This window comes from Epinephelus lanceolatus, chromosome 5 (genome assembly GCF_041903045.1).
Source record: "Epinephelus lanceolatus isolate andai-2023 chromosome 5, ASM4190304v1, whole genome shotgun sequence".
NCBI lineage: Eukaryota > Metazoa > Chordata > Actinopteri > Perciformes > Serranidae > Epinephelus > Epinephelus lanceolatus.
The window spans coordinates 30,527,970-30,552,979 of record NC_135738.1 but is presented as its reverse complement, the minus strand read 5'-3'; the positions used below and the strand labels follow the sequence as shown (position 1 = coordinate 30,552,979).

The following is a 25,010-nucleotide window of genomic DNA, read 5'->3' as shown; positions in this document are numbered from 1 at the left end:
GGTAGGTAACGTTAGCTGTGTTATGCTAAATGTTAGCCCTGTCAGTGTGTGTGTGTGTGTGTGTGTGTGTGTGTGTGTGTGTGTTTGTGTGTGTGGGCAGATGCACACCAACTGTTTCCCAGTGCTCTTGCAGCAGCAGCCTCATGATAAACAGGGAGAGAGACAGTGGGACATTTATATGTATAATGTTATGTCATGAGGGAGGGAGCAATGGCAAGTACTGACATTCAAATGAGTACTTGAGTACTCATGCCTATCCCTAGTAGAAACATGGCGGTGCAACATGGCAGTCTCTGTAGATGAGGACCCACTCCCTATTTAGCTACAGTATAAACTGCTTATTCTTAGGCAACAAAAACACTGATTCCTACTTTCAGGTATTAATACACTGAAGAAAACACAACTTACTGAATTATTTTTCATTTCTGTAAATACATCCATCTAAATCCTACACACTGGACCTTAAACTGTGGTGTCATCTGCAGAGAGCCATGCCAAGGACTTTTTTTTTGAACTGCTGAAAATATGTCGGATTTTTTTTTTTTTTTTTTCTTTTAAGGTTTTATACAGTTGCTGAAGGCCTTGGTGAAGACAGGGAGTTGGTTAATTGTATGTATTTTAGTCAGTGAAATTATTATACCTGTGAGATGGTATTGATCCAACAAAAATAGACAGTGCCCTCCAAAAGTATTGGAACAGTGAGGCCAATTCCTTTATTTTTGTTGTAGACTGAAAATATTTGGGTTTGACATCAAAAGATGAATATGGGACAAGAGATCAACATTTCAGCTTTCATTTCCAGGTATTTACATCTGGATCTGATACACAACTTAGAAGATAGCACCTTTTGTTTGAACCCACCCATTTTTCATGAGAGCAAAAGTATTGGAACATGTGACTGACAGGTGTGTTTTGTTGCCCAGGTGTCTCCCAATTACACTGATTATTCAAACAATAAATAGCACTGAATGTCTGAGCTCAGTTTCAGATTGGGTACGATAGGTTTTGCCTGTGCAGACTGCATTTAGAGGTGGAACCAACATGAAAATCAGAGAGCTGTCTATGGGTGAAAAAGAAGCAATTGTGAATCTGAGAGAAGATGGACAATCAATCAGAGCCATTGCACAAACATTGCCCATAACCAGTACAACCATTTGGAATGTCCTGAAGAAGAAAAAAACCACTGGTGTACTAAGCAACAGACGTCGAACAGGTAGGCCAAGGAAAACATCAGCAGTTGATGACAGAAACATTGTAAGAGCTGTAAAGAAAGACCCTAAAACAACTGTTAGTGACATCAGCAACAACCTCCAGAGGGCAGGAGTGAAGGTATCACAATCTACTGTTTGCAGAAGACTTCATGAACAAAAGTACAGAGGCTACACCAGAAGATGCAAACCACTCTTTAGCAAGAAGAATAGGAAGGCCAGGCTGGAACTTGCCAAAAGGTACAGAGATGAGCCTCAAAAATTCTGGGAAAAAGTTTTATGGACTGATGAGACAAAGATTAACTTTTTCCAAAGTGATGGAAAGGCGAAAGTTTGGAGAAAGAAAGGATCTGCTCATGATCCCAAACATACAAGCTCATCTGTGAAACACGGTGGAGGTAATGTCATGGCTTGGGCTTGGCATGGCTTCCTCTGGGACGGACTCTTTCATCTTCATTGATGATGTAACACATGATGGCAGCAGCAAAATGAACTCAGAAGTCTACAGAAACATTTTGTCTGCTAATTTAAAGAAAGATGCAACCAAACTGATTGGGAGATCCTTCATCATGCAGCAAGATAACGACCCAAAACACACTGCCAAAACAACAAAGGAGTTCATCAGGGGCAAGAAGTGGAAGGTTTTAGACTGGCCAAGTCAGTCTCCAGACTTAAACCCAATAGAGCATGCATTTTACCTGCTGAAGAGGAGACTGAAGGGAGTAACCCCCCAAAACAAACAACAACTGAAAGAGGCTGCGGTGAAAGCCTGGAAAAGCATCACAAAAGAAGAATGCAAAAGTTTGGTGATGTCAATGGGTCACAGGCTTGATGCAGTTATTGAAAGCAAAGGATTTGCAACTAAATATTAAGTCTCATTCACTTTAATCTGTTTTAAGTTTATATGTTCCAATACTTTTGCTCACCTAAAAATTTTGTGTTCCATTACAAATAATGTTATCTTCTAAGTTGTGTATCAGATCCAGATGTAAATACCTGGAAATAAAAGCTGAAATGTTGATCTCTTGTCTCATATTCATCTTTTGATGTCAAACCCAAATGTTTTCAGTCTACAACAAAAGTAAACGAATTGGGCTCACTGTTCCAATACTTTTGGAGGGCACTGTATACGTCATGATTTTGGTGAAAATTCAGAGACAAACCTCTAATGTGCTGATATTTATTCAGGCCTGAAGATGTCCTAGTCCTGTAAAACATAACCTAATGTCTGCTGTGATACTGAATTGCTTCGGGTTGAATGATTACAATGTTGTATTTGTAGATGTGACTTTGCATCTGTTAGGAATCATATTAATGTATTTGCTGTATATCAGGGGCGTGTGTGTGTGTGTGTGTGTGTGTTTGCTCGCTGCGGTGTGAATTGATGTGTTTGTTGTTTTGCTTTGGTTTTTGGATTTGTGGCTTATCGCACATCCCAGCTGTTGGAGAATGCATTGTTCTTTGCGCAGCCGGGATTAAGAGGCATTTCAAGGGAAAACAAAAGTAAGACCAGAATGGGGTTTAGAAAACAACATTTTTAGCTGTAAACAATAAACAATATATGTCAAGTGCAACCAATTAGAATGAGAGTCAAAATTTAGATTAGAACGAGAAGTGGGTTCAAAATTTACATTATACTGTGGGATTGCTTTGCTCTTCTTGGATCCACATCCTTCTAGGGTGTGTATTTGTTTGGTGTGAGAGTAGTAGTCCTTTATGAATGTGATAGTGTGTGTGTTTGAGTATGGTTAGCAGTGACTGCTGCAGTGTTTCTGTTGACTAAGCAAACATACACACACACACACACACACAATGAATCCCGTTTCTTTCCATATAAAAGCATTGAGAGTGCTATCGGTTATACTGGTACTTTGGGTAACCTTTCTATTGGATTGAATGAAGAATAGACTGCTCAAGTTGATATTTAGCTCCAAGTCTATGTAGCTGTAGACTAGCTGTAACACACTGAGAGTAGTGTGAGTGTGTGTGCAGGTGGCAAACAGACATTTGGCCCAGAGAGACGTTAGCGGCTCCCTTAGGAGTGAGACGGGTTGGGGTGGGGCTCCACCCTCCTTGACACAGTGGTGTGACCAGGAGGAGCATGGAAAGGAGAAACACCGGCAGTTTGTCTGTTTGTACTGTGAGAGTTAAAGTGAAACCTTACTCTTACTTTTTTATCTCTGCAGGTGAGACAGGCTGCTCCAACAAAGGCTCCTGGATGCGGTGTCTCCTGCAGCTCAGGTGAAAGGTAAGCTGAGCTCTCACCTGCGGGCCCACTCTTTAAAGTCTCAATAATGCATATGCTCGGTTAAACTGGCCAGCTCTCAGCTTTAGCTTCAGTTAATCAAATGGTTTGCATGCGCCAATCACATGTTACAGTCCAAGGCTATGGTTTAATGTGTGGACCTGTTTTCTCTCAGGCGTCAGTCTACTTTCAAAATTTGACACAAATGCAAAGTACATTTTTACCCAGCGTTGCCAGGAGGGATAACTCACTTTTTTTAAGCAGAAGAGAGAATTAGGGCATGTCTCTTAAGGTGTGAATTAGATGTACTTTCTGTTTATGCCAGTCTTCATTATATTTTAAATCTGTTTGCTCTCTGCAGCTATTTGATCACAGAGTCAGTTACTGCTCCAAAGCTTACAGTTCTGCCTTTTTTTGTGACTTCTGCATTTCCATCTGAGCAATCGTGTTTCAGTGTTGCAAAGTTGGAGCACAGTGCAGTGTTGAAAGAGGAGAAACTGTTTGACAGAACTGAGATCAGCAGCTTACAGGGTGTGTCGGATTCATTTGGGTTAGAAGGGAGTAAATGTTTGGGGTTGCTCAAGGACATTTGGCTGCAGAATGATACTTCAGAGAGATACGCAAAGCCCTGAAACAGGCAGTTTGCCTGAAGTACATGTTGGTCTTTCATACAGTGGCAGAGGAAGTGTAATGACTAGTTACTATTTCTTTTTTCAGCCTCCCACTCTGAGCACATTGTGTATTTTTGTCTCTCCTGAAAAGATGTACCGGTGTCTTAGTTGTACAAACAGGACTGGAGACAGTCAGCTGTTCAACACATCTGTCCACTGGGCGTAAATGAATGAATTTAGCCCTCTTACTGTACAAGCGTTCCTTTTTGTGTGGTGGAATTACTTTGATTAAACTGACACAGTCAACTTGTGGCCCCAGCTTTTGGTATCCCGAAACTGCGTTTTCTGTGCTATTCCGTACAGCCTAAGAGGTAGCAGTCTGTGCTGTGTTAGCCATGAAAAAAAACACCACTTGCCCGCTCATATCAGTCAGGAAGCGTTTGGATTCAGCCTTGCCCAAGCTGTTTATCTTGGCATGTGTTTGCAGCACGGAGACATATTAGATTTAACTGCAAATTACACATTAACCAGGCAAAATGTCTCAACCTGTACCCAGCCGCCCACACCCACGCTACCGTTGTCCCACTTTTTCTGTCTGCCTTTAAAGCCACACACATTCAGACTATCTGATTTACTACTATGTTAAGATAATAGTTATAAATACTTTATAGTTTATGTTTCTACTGCCCGCCTGGTTACATAGTTCTCTTATCTGTTCTGCGTTCCGTTAACAGTGTTCATTTATTGGTCGTGGAGTTTAGAAGAATTCATGCACTGTGTGTCAACAGTGGAGGACAACTTAATTTTTCTCTATATTTCCAGTCTAACACAGCAGAGAATCTCTCTGTTTGTTTCAGTCACCCCATGCCAGCAGCTTGATGTTAGTACTGTGATCACAACTGGTTTGCTCAAGTGGAAAAATGCTGAAAATCATAAACTCATATTCTGCTTTCATTGTCTCCACCGAGTTACTGCTAGGTGCACTTTGAAATACTAAAATGTCACCTTTATGTCTGTCTCTTTGTCTCACATGGGTGGACTTCTCTTTTTATTGTGCACAAAGGTCCTACATGTTGAAATTATAACGTCAAAGGCCCTTACTAACTCCTGATTTAATTTTAGACACTGATTTATCTGGTCTTGCTGTAGAGTGGAATAACAAGGTAAATAGAAATATGGAAGTTGTTGTTATTGGCAGGACTGTTACCCTAGTCTTTCCGAAGGGTCTGATGCGTATCATTTGATGAACAATGGACTTGATGTAACATAATATAACATGGATGTTTTAAGGTGCAGTGAGAGGAATAGCCTGGGACAATGAGGTGTACTGTAAGGGTCATACCTTAGATGATTATAGGCCCATATATTGGCAGTTAATGTTAGCCTGGTGCGTGTTCATGAAAGACTAGTCGTATATTCAAGGCCTGACCTTGTAGAAATGAATTTAAAGTGGGCTCCAAAATGGTTGTCAGGCAGAATAGATTAAGGGGAGTGCTAGTGATGCTAAATAGCATCCGCATTGGCTATTGTTGAAATCCATTCACAGAAAATAGAGTACCCAGCAGTCTCTTTTGATCAGCACAGCAAAGTGTAATTTAATGAGAGCAACGCTGAGGGAGCCAGTGTGAGATTTATGTTTATTTATTGTGTTCCTGGTGGCTGGAGAGTGGCTTTACCCATCTTTGTGTTTGCTCTGAGACTCTGCCTATGTATTAGTGACACATGGAAACCAATCTGGACTTCCTGTTCTTTTTTAAGCAGCGTTATGATGGCAAAAGTAAAAATGTAGATCTCAGTCTTATTAGGGCTGCAGTAGAAGTCTATGTGGTGGGGATCGCAAACCTTGGCAAATTAATCTGAAACCGTATGCATGCATAAACACCACCGGGGGACAGTAGGAAAACATATTTTTGGATAATCTGGTTGTACTGAACCTTAAAGGGGCAGTGTGTTAGCTGGCTGGGGCCTGTCTGTGCAGAGTTTGCATGTTCTCTGTGTGTCTGTGTGGGTTTCTCAAAGACATGCAGGTTAGGATAATTGGCAGCTGCGAATGTGGGCATGGATGTTTGTCTCTGTGTGTCAGCCCCTGTGATTTGAATGCTTATCTTTCAAAGGATAAGAGGGTATCGTTAATGTAAAGATGATCCTTAAAGGTAAAGCAACATGACATCTTTGGGAGAACTATTATCATTTTTCAAGGTCCCTCCTTTCCCACTTCTCCAATGAGTTACCCATAGTATGATTAGGGCTCCGGCTAGTAAAAAGCCTGGGAGATGCTGCCAGCCTTTGTAACAGTGTCCGTCAGTGTGGGATTGACAAAGGGACAGAAAGAGGGCAGGTGTTAGACAAGAAAGTGGGAGGATGGACAGGCTGTAGGAAGTGTTGATCTGTTGTCCAAAACCTCTGTTAGCATTTCTTGATCAGGTGCTGGTGCACAGGAAAGGAACTAATTAAAATTATGGAACAGTGATAAAGTTCACAGAGGTCACATCATCAGACGGACTCAGGCAGGAAGCCACTTAAACACTAGACGCCATGGCATCAATTGTACAAATTGAACTAAATATGCTCGTTCTTGACTTTTGCAAATGTTGTGTTGTATCTTCAGGAATTATTATAATATATGGTAATGATATATAAATAGATTGGGGTGTGTGTAAAGCATAGAACTTCCTCAAGTTTAGAACATGGACTGAAAGACCTGTTTGAGATTTGATGAGTCAAAGATATTTGGTTAACTAAATGAACCTGCTTCTTTAACTAATATTTGACGCTCAGTGTTCACTCCTTTTATCTACAAGCTTAAGGCCTACAGCAGAGTCACAGAACTTATTTTCAGGATATGTTTGGCTATTCAGGAACACCATAATTTGGCATGTTGTCATGTGGTTGGCGTGTGGTATCAGAGAGGCTCTATGAAACGGAACAGGTAATGAAAAGCTTTTATACATAGAGGTGGGGGTAAAAATTGATTCTTGGATGCATTGCGATGTGGACGTGGATGATTTGGCATCGATTCACAAATGTCAGTAGTCGGATATGTAGATGTTACCGTAACATGATGTTGATGGAACAAAAGAGGCGGTTGCAAGCTTGTTTTAATGTAATGTCTAGATAGTTAAAATTGTGAGGCAAACATAAAGTATAGTGTGAAGACTAAGATTAACTAGAGAAAAACCGCCAACACACTGCGGCAGTAACCAAATTAAAACACCTCTGTGGTGAAGAAAATAATTCTCTGCTCAGTCTGTTTTACCTTAAAAACCCTGTATGCCATATTTTAAAAGAATGAGAAAAATAAATTGTGTGTTGAAATCAAACATTTTGATGCATTGTGATGCATCAATAATCATTATATTATCAAATTGTTACCCTGTGAATCGTAATCGAATTGAATAGTGAGGTGCCTGGATATTCTACTGTGCAAAACCTGATTACTTGTAAAACCTTTTTACCCTCAGGAGAAAGAAATAAACCTATACACACACGACAAAGTGGCTCTTCTCTCAGTATTTACATAATCCTGTTGGTTTTTGTGTTAGAGACCTAGGGGCTGTGTAACTTCAATTATATCTATAACTCCATAAAGCGCTTCCAGTGGTTTGTGCATTTTTATGAATGGCATCAGAAGAGCACTGTTTGTTGGACTTGTTCTTTTTTTTAATTCGCTTGACAAAAACAATGTGATTTCACCGAGACAGGAGTGTAAGTTGAGCACAGTGGCAGTTCAGTCATTAGATCTATAGAAAAAGTCTAGCCTCATTACATTACGTTAATTGGGCTCCTGGACTGGCTTGTGACACGACTATCAAGTGACTGCCTGGACAAAGGGTAGACCTCGCACTCTTCACAGATTGACCCAATTACTTCCTATTAAATGTTTTACAAATCATGAGCAAGTCGTGTTGTGGCAGAGCTCATTCATCTCGGGTGTGAGAGCACCCAGCAATCCAATACAGAGAGTTGGCCAACTATTTTTTTTTCTTTGGTGAGAGTTTCTTTTTTCCCAGATAAGAGAGGCTTGGAGTTTGGTGCTGTGAAGCTGGCTTGTTCCCTCTCTCACTGTTCTTTGCTGGGTGGGAGAGTTAGAGGAGCCTCGTGCGAAGGTCAGAGGCAGAAAGAGGGGAGCAGCCCATGGATCTCACCTTGTATCTCAGTTTTCTGAAGATGGGTGCAACTAATACAGTTACAAGTGTAGATTGATTTTAAATGTCTGCTTGTATGCTGCATGTATTGACATACTGCTAGAGGCTCTGATGTCTGAAAGGAGGGAAAAGGTGGAAAATGATTAACAAACATGGACATTGCGAAAAGGATGTTTAATAGTATGGTGCTAAAATACAAAAGAAAGAAGGAGGTGTACTTTATGCAAGACCTGACACTAGGTCTGAAATGTTGTTCAGACTGAACAAGGAGGCTTATGTAAGTACAAGTTGTACTTTTTAATTCAGTTTCATTGCACTAATTTGACTGATGAAGTGTTGTTGCTGTCCAGGTGCATTATTTTCTATAACCTGTCACTACATTGAAAATACAGCTGTATCTAGGCAGCAACACTCAGCAACCTCGTGCGTTAATATACCTGTGTAGGTGTGTGATAGCTCAGACTCTGACTCATTTCAAAACTTACCAGCAGCAATACTCATTTGCTTATTTTTTCCTGCATCCTCTGCTTGTTTCTCTGGTTTGTTCATTCATAAAGTTTCACAGCCGCAGTATAGCCTGGAGTTTTTGCTCAGTTTTAATAGCCTATTTCTTATAGATTTTGCACCACAGTTGAGCTGGCAAAGCACTTTTATATTTATAGCATCAGTATTTTTATTCAGTGTTTTAAGCAGTCGGTATTTTCAGCTCATGAGTTAATGGGGGGGTAGAAGCAGCAGGTTTGTGTTGGCAAAGGATACTACTGCAGAACTCATGACAAACCAGCTTATAGTTGCCAATTAAAATGTTCGAATCATATTTTATTTTAGAAGATATATTTAAGGCATAATATATTCATCTTTGGCAGCTGGTGAGATTAAATGGTATATTACAGTCTGAAGAGTCTGTAATGGGCTCATCCCCTCTGCCTCCCACTGGGCTGCTCTATGCCTGAGCATCATTAATTAAAGTCATTTATCCGACACCTTGTCATCTATTATCCTTTGCCTAATGACCCTCCTTATGTCCAGTCAGGACAGGCAGCCTCCAGGTCTCTGCTGGTAGACATCTTCCTCCCAGCTGATCACACATCCTGTCTCTCCAGCAGACAGGCAGACGAGCCCCCCTGCCCTCACCGCACTCACTCCCCTGAGTACCAAACTGTGCCCAGCCCATAGCCTCTCCTGGCTTAATCAGACACAGGCTCATTTTCTGCTTCCTTTTTTTCTGTATCTGTTTCTCTTTCTCACCAACCTCCACATCTTATCATTTCCTTTGCTGCCACGGAGGTTTTCAGCTCTATAAAAAGGCCTTATCGTGATGTAACAGGGCCTTTAAATCGCTGCAGCGACTCAAAGTAGAGCACAAGAAAGAATCTGATTTGCATAGCTCGTATATATAATGCAAGGTACAACATGATAAGTAAAACTGGCTGATACATTGTGTTTTTGTGCGTTGACTTTTTCAGCTTTGGGAGTAGAAATAGAGAAATGGCATGTAGAGCTGGAGGGAAGGTAGACATGAAACTGTCAAACTCTTAGATGGGTGATTTTCATCTTCATGCAATCACGGACAGTTTTCTCATAGTGTCTCGTCTTTCTCAGAAACATCCTGCTATGCAGTCAAACAAGCACAGTAGCACACTATGGAAACTAAGGGTGACCATGTACTGTAAATGCAAAGTACATTGCTGTTGACCACAGCCTCTTCCTTGTTACAGGTTGGTATTAAATGCCTTGCTGAAGAGCACTTTGAAAATAAAGTGGACCTCTCCCAATCTGATTTTCCCAGCCCGGCAGAAGATTCAGATCATCAGCTTTGATGTTAGCAGCCCACTTTCTTCAGTTAGTCACGCTACCTCATTTCCAGTGTCCCATCTGCAGGATTGTCTTCACAATCCAGTTCTTTTCTGTTCTATCTTACTAATGATGGGGGATAATTTAACATGGTTGAGCCAGTCATACAAGCCTTTTTTACACAGACATTGCGCTATAGGGCCGCTACAAAGTCCCTTTTTTATACTTGTCAAATACAAGGCAAAATAATGATAATAATAATAATAATAATAATAATAATAATAATAATAATAATAATAATAATATAATTCACTCTAATTGATAAACACTCAGGAACTTGTTTCAAGAATGGAAATATGGATCAAATTAGCTTAATAGTAACAGTCCAAATATGAAATAGAATGTGAGTCCCTTCACAAATGACTTTAAAAAACCTACTACAAGTGAGATTTTTTCCATCAGTGACTTCAAAATGTAGTTAGTGGTTAGTTGTGCCTTGTTCTGCATAAAACACATAACAAGCTGATGTGAAGCATCTGTCATTCATATGTGCTTTCAGAGTAATTCCAATGAAGCCAGACAGCATAAAAGGGTTTAAAATGGTGGAAGAAAATCCTCGTGTTACAGTTAAGGACCTGTCTGAATGTCTCAGAGCCCCTAAGGTTGTCATTTCTGTCTCAGCAATACAAAAATATAGAGCAATAATGTTGCTCATGGAATGGCACCATGGGGGAAAGCACAGTTCTCCCTTAAAATAAATGGATGATATTGTACGTCTCAAATTGGCAGCCTGAATGTTCTATTATGGTACTGGGACAACTTTAATCAAAAGACTATATTTGGCAGAAACACCTAAAAGTTTGGAGTAATAAACCAAAAGAATACCTTAGCATAACGTCATCTTTAAAGTGAAGCATGAAGTAGCGATCACCATGATTTGTAGTCGTTTGTCGTCGTTTTTTCAAACTCGCTTTGAATGTCTGAGTAAATAATTCAACAATACACCACACTACTTTTATGTTACTATTTCAGGCAGATGTTGCTTGTCTATGATTGTGGCTTTAAAGAATATAACACCATGTTTTATGACTCTAAATCCAAGGAAATTCAAGGGGTTCACGTACTATTTCTTAGCTCTGTATGATACCAATATTTAGCAACAAATGCTCTAGAGAGAACACTGAAATATGTACAGTAGGGATAAAGAAATGCACGCCTGGTGTTGACAAAAATCCAAAACTTAACAGTATGCATTTCCAAAGGGCAGAAAAATATTTACTCAAGGAATCAAAACTTGCAAAGACACGTGTTTGTAGGCTGTAGGATAACAGTGTTGTTGTTTTTTTTTTTTTTTATCTCTTTCTTCTTTTTTTTTCTGGCATTCTAAATAGATAACAGCAATAAATATTTTTATGTCTTCTCTTATAATTACTCAATTAATCATCACAGTAATTAATTAGTAGAGTGCTTTATTGATAGCTGCAGTCCCACCGTGCTTATTGACAAGGAATTCCACAGCGTATCTTTAATCCTTTGTAATGTCTCTGTTGCTTCCTCTGGCTCGCAGCTGTAATTGAGTTGCTGAAGGTCTGTCTCAGTGTGTGTTCATGTCTGTGTACATGCATGTGCATGTACTGTGTGAGGGAATCAGTGCACTGATGCTGATACCCAGGCAGCAGATAGCATCAGATCTGTTTCTGTGTACAGGTTCATTCCACTGACACTGAGAGGCTCTCATGGTGTTATAGTGGTGCGGTACAATGAGTGTCCTTGATGTTCCAAGAGAAGGAGCGCCATGAAAACCAAAGCAATGGAGGATGTGCCAGAGCAAGTCAAAGACATGGCTTCAGCCTCTCAAAGTACGTCACTGATACTTTAAATGTCCAGCTAGTGTCTCTCTGTGCGTGTGTATACATGTGCACATTTGCTCAGGTCTGCATGTCGATTGCATTTGTATGTAAACAAAGCAGCCATGCTTGGCACCGCTCCATTCATGGGCTCGGTCTGGCTAGGCCTGCCCAAGGCTGGTTCTCACACATGGCCAACCCTGGCCTGAATCCAACTTTACAAAGAGACAGCTGGCTTGTTCTGTCTACTAGGTCACACATGGTTCCAGTGTGTGGAACCATAAACTGTGAATAGTAAAGGTTTCAGATTTATTAAGAGAGGGGAACATGACTGCTTTATATGTCTGATACATAGAGTGCTACAGGAATGAGTCCTGATACCAGGAATTGTGTTAGCATTTTAGCACTCCTTGTTTTCTTGTCTTGAAGTTTTTATCAGTGGGTTTTTGGTCAGGTGCCAGATATAAAGTCTGTGGTTTACACAAGCTTAAGAGACTTTCACGTTTTATTCCATGAGATAAAGTATGTCAGTAAAACCCCACTAGTGAATTTTAAAGCCTTTAGGTGTCTTGAAAAGGTGGTTGCTAACAAGTAGTGAAATGAGACTACAGAATGTCGTCGTGCTAAACGTGGATTTACAGCCTGGTTGTGGTGGTGACTTTTAACTCATGCAATTGTGGTGTAGTTCATATGTAGCCTAAAGTTAGCTTTTTACTTCTGGCGATTGCATTATGCTTCAGAAATCGTAAAAGTGGTGTTCATTTGTGAAGATTATGAACTGAAGACTATCTTGCGGAACACAACATCTAGGTAAAAAACCTCATTTTTGTCGAGGGAATCTAACTTCTGCTAACTTCCATGACTGCAAAAAACATCCCTGTGGTACTCTTTTGGACATGGCACAATTAACTTTATACGGACGAAAGTGAAATCAAACAACTCTAATATGCGTAGTGAGGTCGATGGTACTTCTGGTGTAATAGATTTCAGGCTGTGTTTATAGTGAAGTCAGACATTTTGTTCAGGAAGTTGAGGGCTCATAGTAGGTATGTGACTTGGCAAAGAGATCCTTGAAGATATCACGTTTGATACACAGAGTTTGTTTTGGATCTGTGCTTGTGTTTGGATGTAGCTGTATCTCTGGCTCTGCTTTCATACACATATTGGTTAATCTTTGCTCCCCTACTTTTCACCCTCAGCCTGAACCAGAATCTGAGCTCATTTCCCAGCCCCTCATAGGGAATCCTAGGTCTCGTTTTCAGGTTATGTTTACCTTGCTCTTTCACTTCTCCCTGACACAAGCCTCTGTTCTCAGAGACCGGCTGTGTGTACGAAGGGAGGTTGTGTCTCCTGCCAGTCTAACCTGAAGCACAGGGAACAGTGGAGGCACTTTTTCCAGCTGACAAATCCCCAGCTCCTTTCCCTCCCCCCCACCCAGCCTTCAGGTCACAGCTGGGGAAGAACTTGGATAACCTGACAACTTTTCCTTAACTACATATAAGCTGAAACGCTCCATCACGTGAGTAAGACCTTGATGAAAGTTATCAGAATGGGTCACAGAATAGCTACATGACGTACTATTACTGGCATCACTGCATTATCAGGGAGGGGCATGCTGGGTAGAACAGGGTGGAGACTGTGGTTGCATGGTGTAGGTGCAGTGAAGGTTTACCATGGTTACAGACCACCGCAGTCCCCACACAACAAAGGGAGTTTCCTATTTTAAGTAAGATCAAATGGGAAGTCTGGCTGGAAGGCATTTTCTCCATGTGAGTTCCTTAAAATACACCTGCACCCCCTACACGACTGAGAATAGAACAACTAAACCACACATCCTCCCACAGAGTGCTGTAAAATTAACCTCCTTTTTAAACTGTAACAGTTGACCTAGTTCTGCCTTCTTCACGTCCTCTTAGACACAGTAGTTACAGTTTTGAAATGTCATTTGTTTTTATTTAGTTAGAGATTGTCACATGTTGTGAATGTTAAAAATCTCAGCTTCTAAGTCTGCTTCTTTTATTTCTTAGTCAGGACAACAGCTGTAATAATGTGGAGCAGTGACCATCACTTATTAAAATCTTTCTGTTGCCTGTGCTCGCTCAAAGCATGTACTTGGACAGATCTAGGGCCAGTGTTTTTAAAATTTAATAAGCTAAATTCAGCTGAATGAACATGCATGTTACTGGGCCACTCTGTTAATGTCTTGACCTGAATTCTGAATTCTTTTAGCCTTGCTGTGCTTGATGCCATGCTTGGGAAACACAGAGTCAACTTCCCAGTAATGTACTTGTTTCAGGTAGTTCTTTATGTTTTTAGAAGATGTTAAGGATGCTCTTTTTGCACCAATAATTTATAATTTCCTTCTCATTTTTATTGATGTTAATGCCTGTGTTTTGAAAGAACATAATCATCATCTGTTGCTTCTTCATCTTGTGACAGTGTGTCTTAGCAATAATTTAATGTGTTACAGGATGTGTCAGTAGATGAAAAATTGCTTGATGTTCCTGGTGTTTCTTTTGCTGCAATAACAGGCGGATGTTGTTCAGATGGAAACAATATCTGTAAGCAATACTGCAGCAGAGGCAGTGGTTGAAATGCACTGCACGTGAGCGAATGGAAGAACAAATGTCTGCACATCTAGCTTATGTGAGAGCGTTCCCTCTCTCCACTGCTGTACCATTAGAAGAAAAAGAAGTGGTCCGTCTGCTACAGTATGTTGAGGAATTTATTGTTGATGCACATACTGTACTTGCCAACAGCCTATTGGTGTATATCTAGGTCATATGGCCATCCATTAGTCCTGTCGTCACTGGAGACGTGGGGTTAACAGGGTTGGGGGTGCTGAAGAGAGGACAGATGGAGTGATGGAAGGATGGAAGGATGGAGGGAGTGTTAGAACTTAATCTGTGCCATCATATTAGCAACAGCTGGCTTGATGCTGGCTGTCAGAATGGCAAGGCTCTCACACTCTGACACACAAGTGTAGCGCATACTGCAGTGTGCACATGCAGACACACACAATGGAGTTTTTTAGTTAAGGCCACATTTATATTTAGCTGTGACATAGTCTCCTGATAGTATGTATTAAAATCATGAATGTTGTACCTCTATTGCCATTTTGATTTTTTTCTTATCCTATATAGCTCTTATGACCAACTGTCAAATTCTTGTCTGAAACCGATACCAATGTTTAAAATAACAATCGGGCCAATACCCGATACTGATATTTTTATATTGTTTATTTTGTTTGTGTCATTATTTATTCCCTCCCTTAAAAATTCTACACGATAGAATATAACTAAACCGTTTTAAAGGGATTAAGTCCTTATCATGCTTTCTTTGAATAAGCACAGTTCAATAAAGAAGCAACCTTAAATATAACCTTTCACATGAAAAACATCTTTAAAAAAATACTCTAAATGCCTTTTTACTTTATATAATATGTCATAATTCCCTCTCTAGTGTATAATTTATATAGCTTTAAAAACATCATCACATATTTCACACAATTTTATTTATTCAAGCTTATTGCTAAAAACTTGACGTAATTACATGGGACACATCATGAGAATGTTTTAATTTACCTTTGCCTAATACTCATTTTCACTGAATAGAGCTCAAATGCATCGTAATGTAACTCAATGCAACCTTCATGAGCTGTTAGTTGCAGACATGGATTTCAACATGGATTCGTTGTTCACAATGTAACATAACGTAAGTGAGAAAAAGAAACCAGCTGCTACTAGTCATTTCATCACACAATAGTAAGATCATGGAGCACATTTGCCAAACAGTTACTGTATTCGTCTTGTACCTTCTTATTTGTTCAAGTTTGTGGCCCTTAGTCTCGAGCCCTGCTTTTTAGCCTGCACAAAATTGACGTGACAACAGAAAAACATCGGCCACTGCCATCGGTGAGTGTCGATACTGATGTTCAGCCTATAAACGGGTGCATCCCTAATTATATTTTTGAACGCAAAATGTGCAGTATGTCCAAGTAAATGTTTGGCTGTGTGTTTCTGTTAAACCAGATGCCTTCACATTTTTTTTCTAAACTCAAAATCATGATGTGAAAATGTTGGCAAATTCAAATGTAGCAAAGAGCATCAATAGGGGGCACAACTTGTTGAATTTTGAAATGCATAATATCATCCCATATAGCTCCTGGCATTGCAGTAGCAAATGTCAGTGTGTTAGCTGAAGATGTGTAACCAACCCTACCTAACCTTTTTGTCACAATCCATTTATATCGACAGGGTCCTTGCGGACCTGCAAGTATGAAAGAGGGTCATGAGTCACAACTGAAATAAAGGTTAAGTTCTGACGTCAGCAATGTCAGTGCACCTTTGTTCCCCCCTTATCCTCTGAAGAAACTGTCAAGCTTCTCAGACTGAGTGTTATTTGCTTATGTTAGCCTGCCAGTCGCAACAGTCAGAAACACAGCTGTGATGCCACCAGCAAGAATACCATGCTGGTTAAAGAGATGGAAGACACTGATAATTCACAGACTGGTTAAACTTGAAATGCACTATGTTTTGTGACATTCAGATAAATTCAGTATTGAAATATGTTCCGACTCTTTGTGTGTGGATATATGTGTGTCTGCAGAGACACTTAGGCGGAATGACAGAGGGGACAAGGTGAAGGGCCAACACGAGTGCTAAATCAGGGAACTTGAACTCCATATGACACTGTCTACCAAACATAGCAGTAGTGTTGACAGATTTGGAGTCAGTTTATAATTTAGGATTAACGTACATTGTGTAAACCAAAAAAGTAGTCCTCTTTTCAGTGTGAAGAGAAAAAAATCTTGTCCACACTAGGTTGATTTTTTTTTTTCAGCTGACAAACGACAAAGTTGCACTTTACCGGAGTGAGACACAGTCAGCCTGGTTACTGCGCTTGGTGACAATGGGCTAAACCATGTTTGGAAATCTCTTTGTTTCAAGATAGCCAATGACAAACTATTTATACTGTCGTTAATATAGATTTTTTTTTTTGCTGTTTCAGTTATCAGACAATGGCAGAACAAAATTGTGATTTGATGGCAGCCACAAACGCTTACAGCTCAGACATACTTTCCACGTTGAACGTCTACAGACAGCTGTTGTCATGCAGACGTACACATAGTTCTATTCATAGTACAATTGTTGGTCTGTGTCAGCCCCCAGCAGTAAATGGGAGTACTGGGAGTTGAGCTTACTGTCTTCCTACTGCTAGCATCAGTGAAACTAAAACTAAGAAGATGCTGCTGGGACCGGAGTGAATGTCTGCTGAATTTTCAAGTTAAAACTAACTTCACTGCGGTGCAGGAGCTGCAGCTGGCTTGACTGCAGTGTTTTGGACTGGACTGGAGAGTGGAACAAGGGAGTGGAGTGTGTGCAGTTGCTAAGCGTACTGTCCGCAGGGTGCAGACTAGGGTTGCCCCCAACTAAGAATTTTCCTAGTCAACCAGTAGTCGTCATTTAGGGCCATTAGTCAACTAGTTGCCTGCATGTTTATGGTATTTTTTTGGCGGGGCAACACAATGGTTTGAGTTGAAGGTCTTGCCAAAACCGTAGTAATGAACATTCATTAATATAGGCCTATATTTTATTGACAAGTGCACGTCACACACTGAGCAAGCCGCCTGTTAATGATGCTGTCAGCAAAGCAGTAATGATTGTGCTAAGTGGCTAATGGGCATGTAGCTACTTACATGTTTCAGATGATACATCACGTTTGTAGTTGATGAATGAGTTTCCGTATCACCTTGGGTTTGTCCTTCACCTTCTCAAAATGATCCCACACTTTGGATTTCCTGCCCGACATGTTATTAAGTAGCCTGTGTAATAACCGCAGGTACCAGCCCTGTAAATTAATGTGACTCCTGTCTGACTGCTGAGCGTGGCCACTTCCTGTGTCTGACCTTTCAAATTAAATTCTCACATGGTCCAGTCATATAAGTTAGGACGAAGCGACCACTGAAATCTTGACGACGAATTACCTTTCTGGTTGATTAATATTTGGTTGACTCTTAGGGGGCAGCACTAGTACAGACCCTTGTGGACATGGGTGGATGATAACATTCATGTCACACGTACCAAGGCGGACCCTTGCAGACCCTTGGAGATATGAAGATGCAGAGATTATGAATTGGCCTTAACTCTTAACCCTCCTGTAGCTCCAACAGTGCTCAGTCATTTAAGTAAATGGTGTCCAGGCAGATTCTCATTCTGACTCGTTTTTGGTTGAATATAGGTTGTGGATTGGAATAATGTGAAGTGAATTGGCCTCTCAACAAAACCCTTATCTGTGGAGCATGATAGCCAAGGTTACTATCAGCCACTACATCTCCAGTGTAGCCTTGTGTGCCCCTGAGAGAGACTCAGATTTATATTAGTTAGATCAGTCAAGCATGTTACCAACGTACAGGTTAGAACATGTCAGCATGTTCCCTTCTAGACACCACCCTCTGTTTTCCTCCTTTCCTCCTCCCAGTTGGTGTAATGATTACCAAAAACGAACGTGCCCCATGTGACAGCAAGACAAGTGCTTTCACCTCAGCAAGGTAACTGTGGGTCAGACAGCTTTTGTTGTTGTTGTTTTTATCTGTGCTTCTCATAGTTCAAGGTTAATGTATGACACAGGAATGTGTGTTATTGGCTGCCCTGGTTCTGCTACCTTACTGTTATCTTTTTCCACAAGTCGTTCCTATCACTGGATAAATATTGGCCTAGCACCTGTATAGCATGACAGTGGTAGATGGAGTTAATGTTAGCCAAGCTTGGCAAACTTTAGGCTGTGTACAGGGAGTTGTGAGAGTCGAGGTTTAGCACGATTGTATGTTGTGCTTCAGTTGTAATATAAGGTCAGGCAAAAGGTAGAATGGCTGCTACGTAGCAAGTAAAATGGTGCTTGAATTTCTACTTGGACATGTTCTTCTCATATTTTCTCCTTTGTGAAAATGTCAACAAGTGTAACTTAGTGTTTCTCCTGGCCAGGCCACTGGGTAAAGTGTCAGTAATAAATGTTTCATTTCCACCTTCTTATCTGTATTATTGACAGTCCGACTGATCTGAGTGTCCATTTGATGTTGATGCCCAGATATGTTCTCCTCACAGAGGCAGCGTCTCCATTACAAACACTTCATCTCCTCTTACTTCTGTAAAGGCCAACACAACTCTGAACTCTGAAACCTCAGAAGATACAGAAGCCAAATGTTTTGATTTATATTTGGACACCTCAGTTTGTTTTCATTTAGTTTTAAATACGCTCTTGTGTCTTAAACATAAAATGTGTTAATGCATATTGGCATTGCAATAAAGCGGTTATTATTGGTTATACTTTGACTTTATGAGACAGACCTCCTCTGATACAGTTTGACTGTAACTTACAACACGGCTGCTGGTGTGAGTGTGTGCTCCGTGTGCTCACGTGTGTGTGTTTGTGAGTAATGCGCACTCAATGCGGCCTGCTCCACTGCTGCTGCTGGGATTGGAGAGGAGCATTTTCTCTCTCCTTTGGCATTACATCGTGTGCATGTGTAATCCTCCCTTCAGTCTACAGCAACAAGGCACACACACACACTCTCGGCCACGTATGCGCATCCACACACTCATTTTCTACACTTACGTCATTCAAGAAACGCCACACAAAAAACAATTGGAATGGCCTCCGTATACGCTCAACTGACAGGCCCACACACACACACACACACACACGACACAAACACATTAAGCATGCATGGATTCCACACCCATGCTCAGTCTAGACTGCGTAATATGCTCGTACACACAGTCTTTCTCCCAGCAAATCTCCACCCTGCAGCTGTGAGAACCAGCTGTGATTGGTTTGTCCTGTCAGTCTCCATGTCTGCCCACATCTTGACCCGCCCTAGGGCCTGCACTGTAAGTGGTATTAATTCTCCTTGTGTGCCTGTCCTGATACAGTTTGGCAGCGCATTGTGTTTACTGTTGTGTAATGCAAAAGCTACATGCTCTTTTTCATGCAGCCTGTTCTGCACTCAGGGTTCAGCACTGTACTACACACGCACGCATGCACTGCAGCAATGGAATGCTATTTTTAGACCTGCTCCACAAGGACAAATAAGGCTCCTTTGCAGGGAGAATAAATTTACCTTTTTCATCTCATATGTTGGTTGTTTATAGCTGCGTCTTTGAAAGGACAAAGGAGCAGAGGGTAGGAGGAAGAAATGCACAGGAGAGATTGCAAGATCAGAAATGAGGAGGGCGTCAGGAGGCTGAGGGAATGAGTCACAGAGGCAGGGTAGAAAACGGAGGGAAGTAGGGAGTGGTGTGACGAGGACACGGATGTGAGTGTGCTAAGGAATGTTTTGTATGTGCATATATGCACTTGTAGAGGGAAGGCAGAGTTTGTAAACTGCCAAGACTCCACCAGCACTACATATGGTTTCCAGTTTGCAGTTTAAGCCCCTGTCACCTCACAGGTTTTACTTCTGTCACTTAACAGCATGTACACTTTGACAAACAGCACTTTCCTCGTACACCAGCGTAATCACAGTTGACTGATGTGGGAGAGTTCAAAGATGAATCAGTCTGTGAAAATGTTCTGTGAATGAATTTTATGTAACACGCTGTTCTTGGATGGTTGTAATTGAGGGCTCGTAGGCGAGACTGCTCCGTAGGCTGGGAGTCAGAGGGTCTTGTCTACTGTATGTGTTTGTGCACTGAGAGAAAATGAATGGGATTATATTGATCTGAGCGGAGAACAGTGCGGCCGTCCAGACAGACCCAGGTGGTAACAGCCACGCTCCATTAACCTCAGTGTTTTACCGTCAGCTCCGGTTTGCTGTGATCAGCTCGGCACCCGTTTGAACAAGCATAACGATCCGTCTGGAAACAGCCGTGACCCTCAGCAGTTGTTAATAACATGGCTATGAATAGTTTGCCACTTGTCAATAGTTACAGAGCTCAGTAGAGGAGAAAACAAGGCACAAGTGAGGCATCGTGTCTCTGAGCAACAGCACATAGATTCATAGAAGACTCAAGGTCTTGACACAGTTCTGTCTCTGTGCATGCAGAATAGTATGCATATGCCTGTATGGTTTCTTCTATGTGAATTTTTTCATCTCCTTTATGTGGGCATAGTGGGCTAAAAATATAACTAATCCACTCACCGCAGTAAATTAACAACATGAAGCTGCAGAGGCACAGCTTGATCCTGCCCACATCTGCAGTAGCTGCATCTGTCCCTTTTTGTGTGCCGAGATGTGCATCTCATTAGTAGATGGGATCCTTGTGGATATCAAGGGAAATGACTGAGGAAGCAGCATTTTTTGGGTGCACAGCAATTCCTGCACTGAAGCCTGTTGATTCAGGCCAACAAGTGGCAATGGCGGCGGCGGTCGTCTTGGACATTGAGTCTCTGTGGACAGAGTGACCAAGCTCGGTTGGAGACGCTGTCTGTCATATACACTCACAATGTGCAGTCTGAGCTGCTTGTCACTGCCACGCACAATGCTATTATGTGGACAGGCTGACATGTCGGTACAGTAGGTCTTTGTTAGTGTTAGAGAGGAGAGAAAGGGCAGAGGTCCAGACAGTCCAATAGATTTGCACAAAGAGAAGGAGTGAGGATGGAGCTCCGAGTCAGTGACGCAGGGAGAGACAACAAGTAAGATCATATTCAAAAGACGATAAGCTGCAAAGACAGGATGAATCACTTGGACTGTTTTTAACATCAGACAAACAAAGGCATGTGTGTAAAAACCTTGTAACAGTTTGTTCTAATTAGAATTTCCTGTCTTCCATCCCTCTTGTTTCCCATTTCTTTCCAAACCTTCCCTTCCCTCCTTTCTTCTCTCTGCACTCCCCCCCTGCAGAGGACGAGCAGGAGCAGGTTGTCAGGATGAAGGAGGAGAATTTGTTCCATCGGAGGTTTTCTCTGTGCCCAAACGCCACCTCCCCGCCCAAAATTGACCCCCGCTCCCTCACCCGGAACCTGTCTTATGGAGGGGACAATGACCTCTACAACCTCAGCCCAGGTAAAAGGCCAAGAGGTCAAACCTGACAAGTGAAATGTGGATATAACAAAATATAATATTTCAGTGACAATGGATTCCGGTGTCTGTAAAACAATGGCATACTGTACTGTACTGGACTTACTCCGTACAGGTCAACAAACCTCAGCCGCTGCTTACTATCTGCTTTTTGGGCTGCCTTGCTTTAATTGTATGTCAGCAGGTTTGTTCACAGAGTTCATTTGTATGTGACTGTGTGTTGTGGGTTCCCACCAGGCAGTGACACAGACAGGAACGGTCTCTCCATGCTGAGTAATGAACTTAGTCCTGCCCAATCACCAGGCAGCAAGGTAAGAACACAGATCCTGATTGGGCAGCTCACTAACAGACTCATTGGGTGAGCCCTTTTCCTTTTGTCTTGTATGACGATTTATTTTCCTCTGATTGCTTGTGGTGTTAGCAACCTGAAACAACAGGAATATTACTCTTTTGGTAAATCAGCATTTCAAAATCAGCATTTATAAGTCATGACACTGCACCAGTGGAAGTCTTCTAAAAGCTGTGGGATGTTACATGTCAGGGCCGTGGTGGGAACTCTGTCTTAAGTGCCACAAACCATGTATGTCACCCAGACCTTTATTGTCCTGGCGCTGCCTGTTGTATTAGTCCTAACAGTCTGTTTCTATTCTTTAGTAATACAAATTAGGAGCGGTCAGTAAATGTTTCCAGTGGCAACCGCGTAATCTCATCTTGTCTTGTCTCCACTCCCCTTGTCGCTTTGCCTCGCCTCGCCTCGCAATATTGCCTATTTATATGTGGAATAATTTACAAGCGCAGCTGCATCTCTGGCCTTTTGCCCTTTCTTCCATCCTGAAAGCCCTCAGGGGACAATAGGCGACTGAGACCCTCGCATGATGTCATCTGTACAGGGTTTTAATAGTGTACTACACTTTTAAGAATGGCTTCTTTTAACACAAATAGATAAGACTAGGCGCATGTGTGGGCTCACCAAATAATATTGTGAGTCATATTGGTTTAGTGCATACAGAACAAGTGGTTATGTAATTACATATCGCAGTAAAAATCAAAGCATAATTTACCACTGAGGTTCTAATCTCTACTTAGTGATCAGTGGAGACCATCAAACAGTCAGTGGCCTTTGTTGTCTAACCGAGGAAGTCAGTGGGGTTGTGGTCGAAACAGCAGAGCTGCCTGATAAGTTGCTTCTCTGGCTGAAAGAGCTTTCCGCCTGCTTCATACGAACTTGTGGCAGATCACATGCTTCGTGGCTAAAGTAATAATTAAACAATGTGGAAGCTAGTCGTGTCATGTTGGCGCTTGTAGCAGTTCGTCACAAGAGCTAACTGTTGTCTAAAAGGGCGATGCCATTATGTTTCAAAATATGATCACAAAAGTTGTCTGTTGAAATGGTGTTGTGATTGTTAATCATAGACTATTGATCTAGATTTACTAAACTAAAATCTCTACATAAATTGCAGTTGTTGACGGTGTTTACTTTGCATCTTCTTCCTCCTCTTCATCCTCACTGACTGTCTCCTCTCCTCCCTCCAGTCTGAGTCCAGGATGTTCAATGGTGTCGAGAAGGAGTGCCCCTCCCCCACAGAGAAGCTGGCCCGGAAGGAGTCTCTCAAGGTACACATCACTTCCTTGCATGAGACAGTCGTGCTAAATGTTGAACGCAATTATGTTTTTATAGATATATCATAAAGTGCATGTGATTTAGGGCTTCAGTATCCCTGTCAGTCTGAGCTCAGTGAGGTTAATGTACAGGAGTCATTTCACAACCTTGGAAGTATTTTGAATATGTATTGTTTTTTATGTTTAAAATAAATAATGACTCATGTTAGTGATCACCAAAGAAAAACAGCATGCCAACATGATGGCTAGCATTTGGTTGACTCTGCTTCCACCTAGTGTTGGTGCTCTTAGACCAGTCCTCCAACCAGTAAGACTAATGACTCATTCGCAGTGGTGGAATGTAACTAAGTACAAGTTGTTCTTTTATTTTCACGACACTTTCTGCTTCTACTTGATGACATTTCAAAGACAAATATTGTACCTTTACTCAACTACGTTTGACTGACAGCTTTATTTACTAGTAACTTCACAAATTTGGATTTTTTTACACACAAAACATATGAAGAGTTTATAAAACATGATGGTTTGCTATGAATTAAACAACCCAACAATATTAAGACCTTCAAGTATAGGTGGAATGATCAGCTGATTATGCAGTTAATTGATTGACAGAATAATTTTCATAATTTCACTGTTTTTTCATGTGAAAAAAAATCATTTAATACTTTAACTACCTAAATCTACTTACTTACTTTTACTGAAGTAACAGTTTTAATGCAGCACATTTAGTTGTACTAGAGTATTTTTACAGTGTTGTATTAGCACTTTGACTTAAGAAAAGGATCTGAATGCGTCTTCCACCACTGTTCATTCATGTGTGTTTTCTTCCTGTGTCACAGGTCCAAAAGCAGAATTACAGGCAAGAGAAGAAACGGGCAGCTAAGGAACTGTTCAGTGCACTAAAGGATCCTAGTGTTGTCATCATGTCCAACTGGCTAAAGGTGCGTGGATTTTGTCTATTAGACAAAGTTGCTACAGTACATCGACTCCAAAATTATTATCTTAAGTCACACTAGTCAGACTTTTTATCATGTGTCATTTATACATTTTGCTAATTACTAACTTAGTTATAATTTGCTGTTACAAATAAGGATGTAATAGTGGAACTATTCTAAAGCTGCCTTTTTTTCCTTGTAATGTGTAATAACAACACATCAGCAACATTTTATTTCATGTGTTCCTGTCATGCTCTGGTACTAAATTACCCTCATATCTCATCCTACATTCTGCTTTAGATCCGTGGCTCCTTAAAGAGTTGGACCAAGCTGTGGTGTGCCCTAAAGCCTGGAGTTCTTTTGATCTATAAGACCCCCAAAGCTGACCACTGGGTGGGCACCATCCTGCTCAGTGCATGCAAGTTAATTGAGAGACCCTCCAAGAAGGATGGCTTCTGCTTTAAGCTCTACCACCCAATGGAAAAATCCATCTGGGCTGTCAAGGTCAGACATGTTTTAGGCTCACAAGCATTTTTTATAAATTCAGTAATAAAAGTTGATCAAGGCTTCATTGATTATAGTGA

At 41.2% G+C, this 25,010-nt stretch overlaps 1 protein-coding gene across 3 annotated transcripts in view; it reads left to right on the top strand.

The window, feature by feature from the left end:
* osbpl5 (oxysterol binding protein-like 5) overlaps positions 1 to 25,010 on the top strand; it is a 61,532-nt gene that overhangs the window by 18,682 nt on the left and 17,840 nt on the right. Inside the window, exons 2-8 of one of the 3 annotated variants that reach the window (XM_033635300.2) lie at positions 3,395 to 3,456; positions 11,711 to 11,862; positions 21,695 to 21,856; positions 22,109 to 22,182; positions 23,405 to 23,485; positions 24,331 to 24,432; positions 24,727 to 24,930. In XM_033635300.2, the coding sequence (XP_033491191.1) occupies positions 11,799 to 11,862; positions 21,695 to 21,856; positions 22,109 to 22,182; positions 23,405 to 23,485; positions 24,331 to 24,432; positions 24,727 to 24,930 (687 nt within the window). In that variant the 5' untranslated portion in view covers positions 3,395 to 3,456; positions 11,711 to 11,798. The remainder of the gene's footprint in view (positions 1 to 3,394; positions 3,457 to 11,710; positions 11,863 to 21,694; positions 21,857 to 22,108; positions 22,183 to 23,404; positions 23,486 to 24,330; positions 24,433 to 24,726; positions 24,931 to 25,010) is intronic. The other 2 variants (XM_033635301.2, XM_033635302.2) reach the window with 2 other exon arrangements.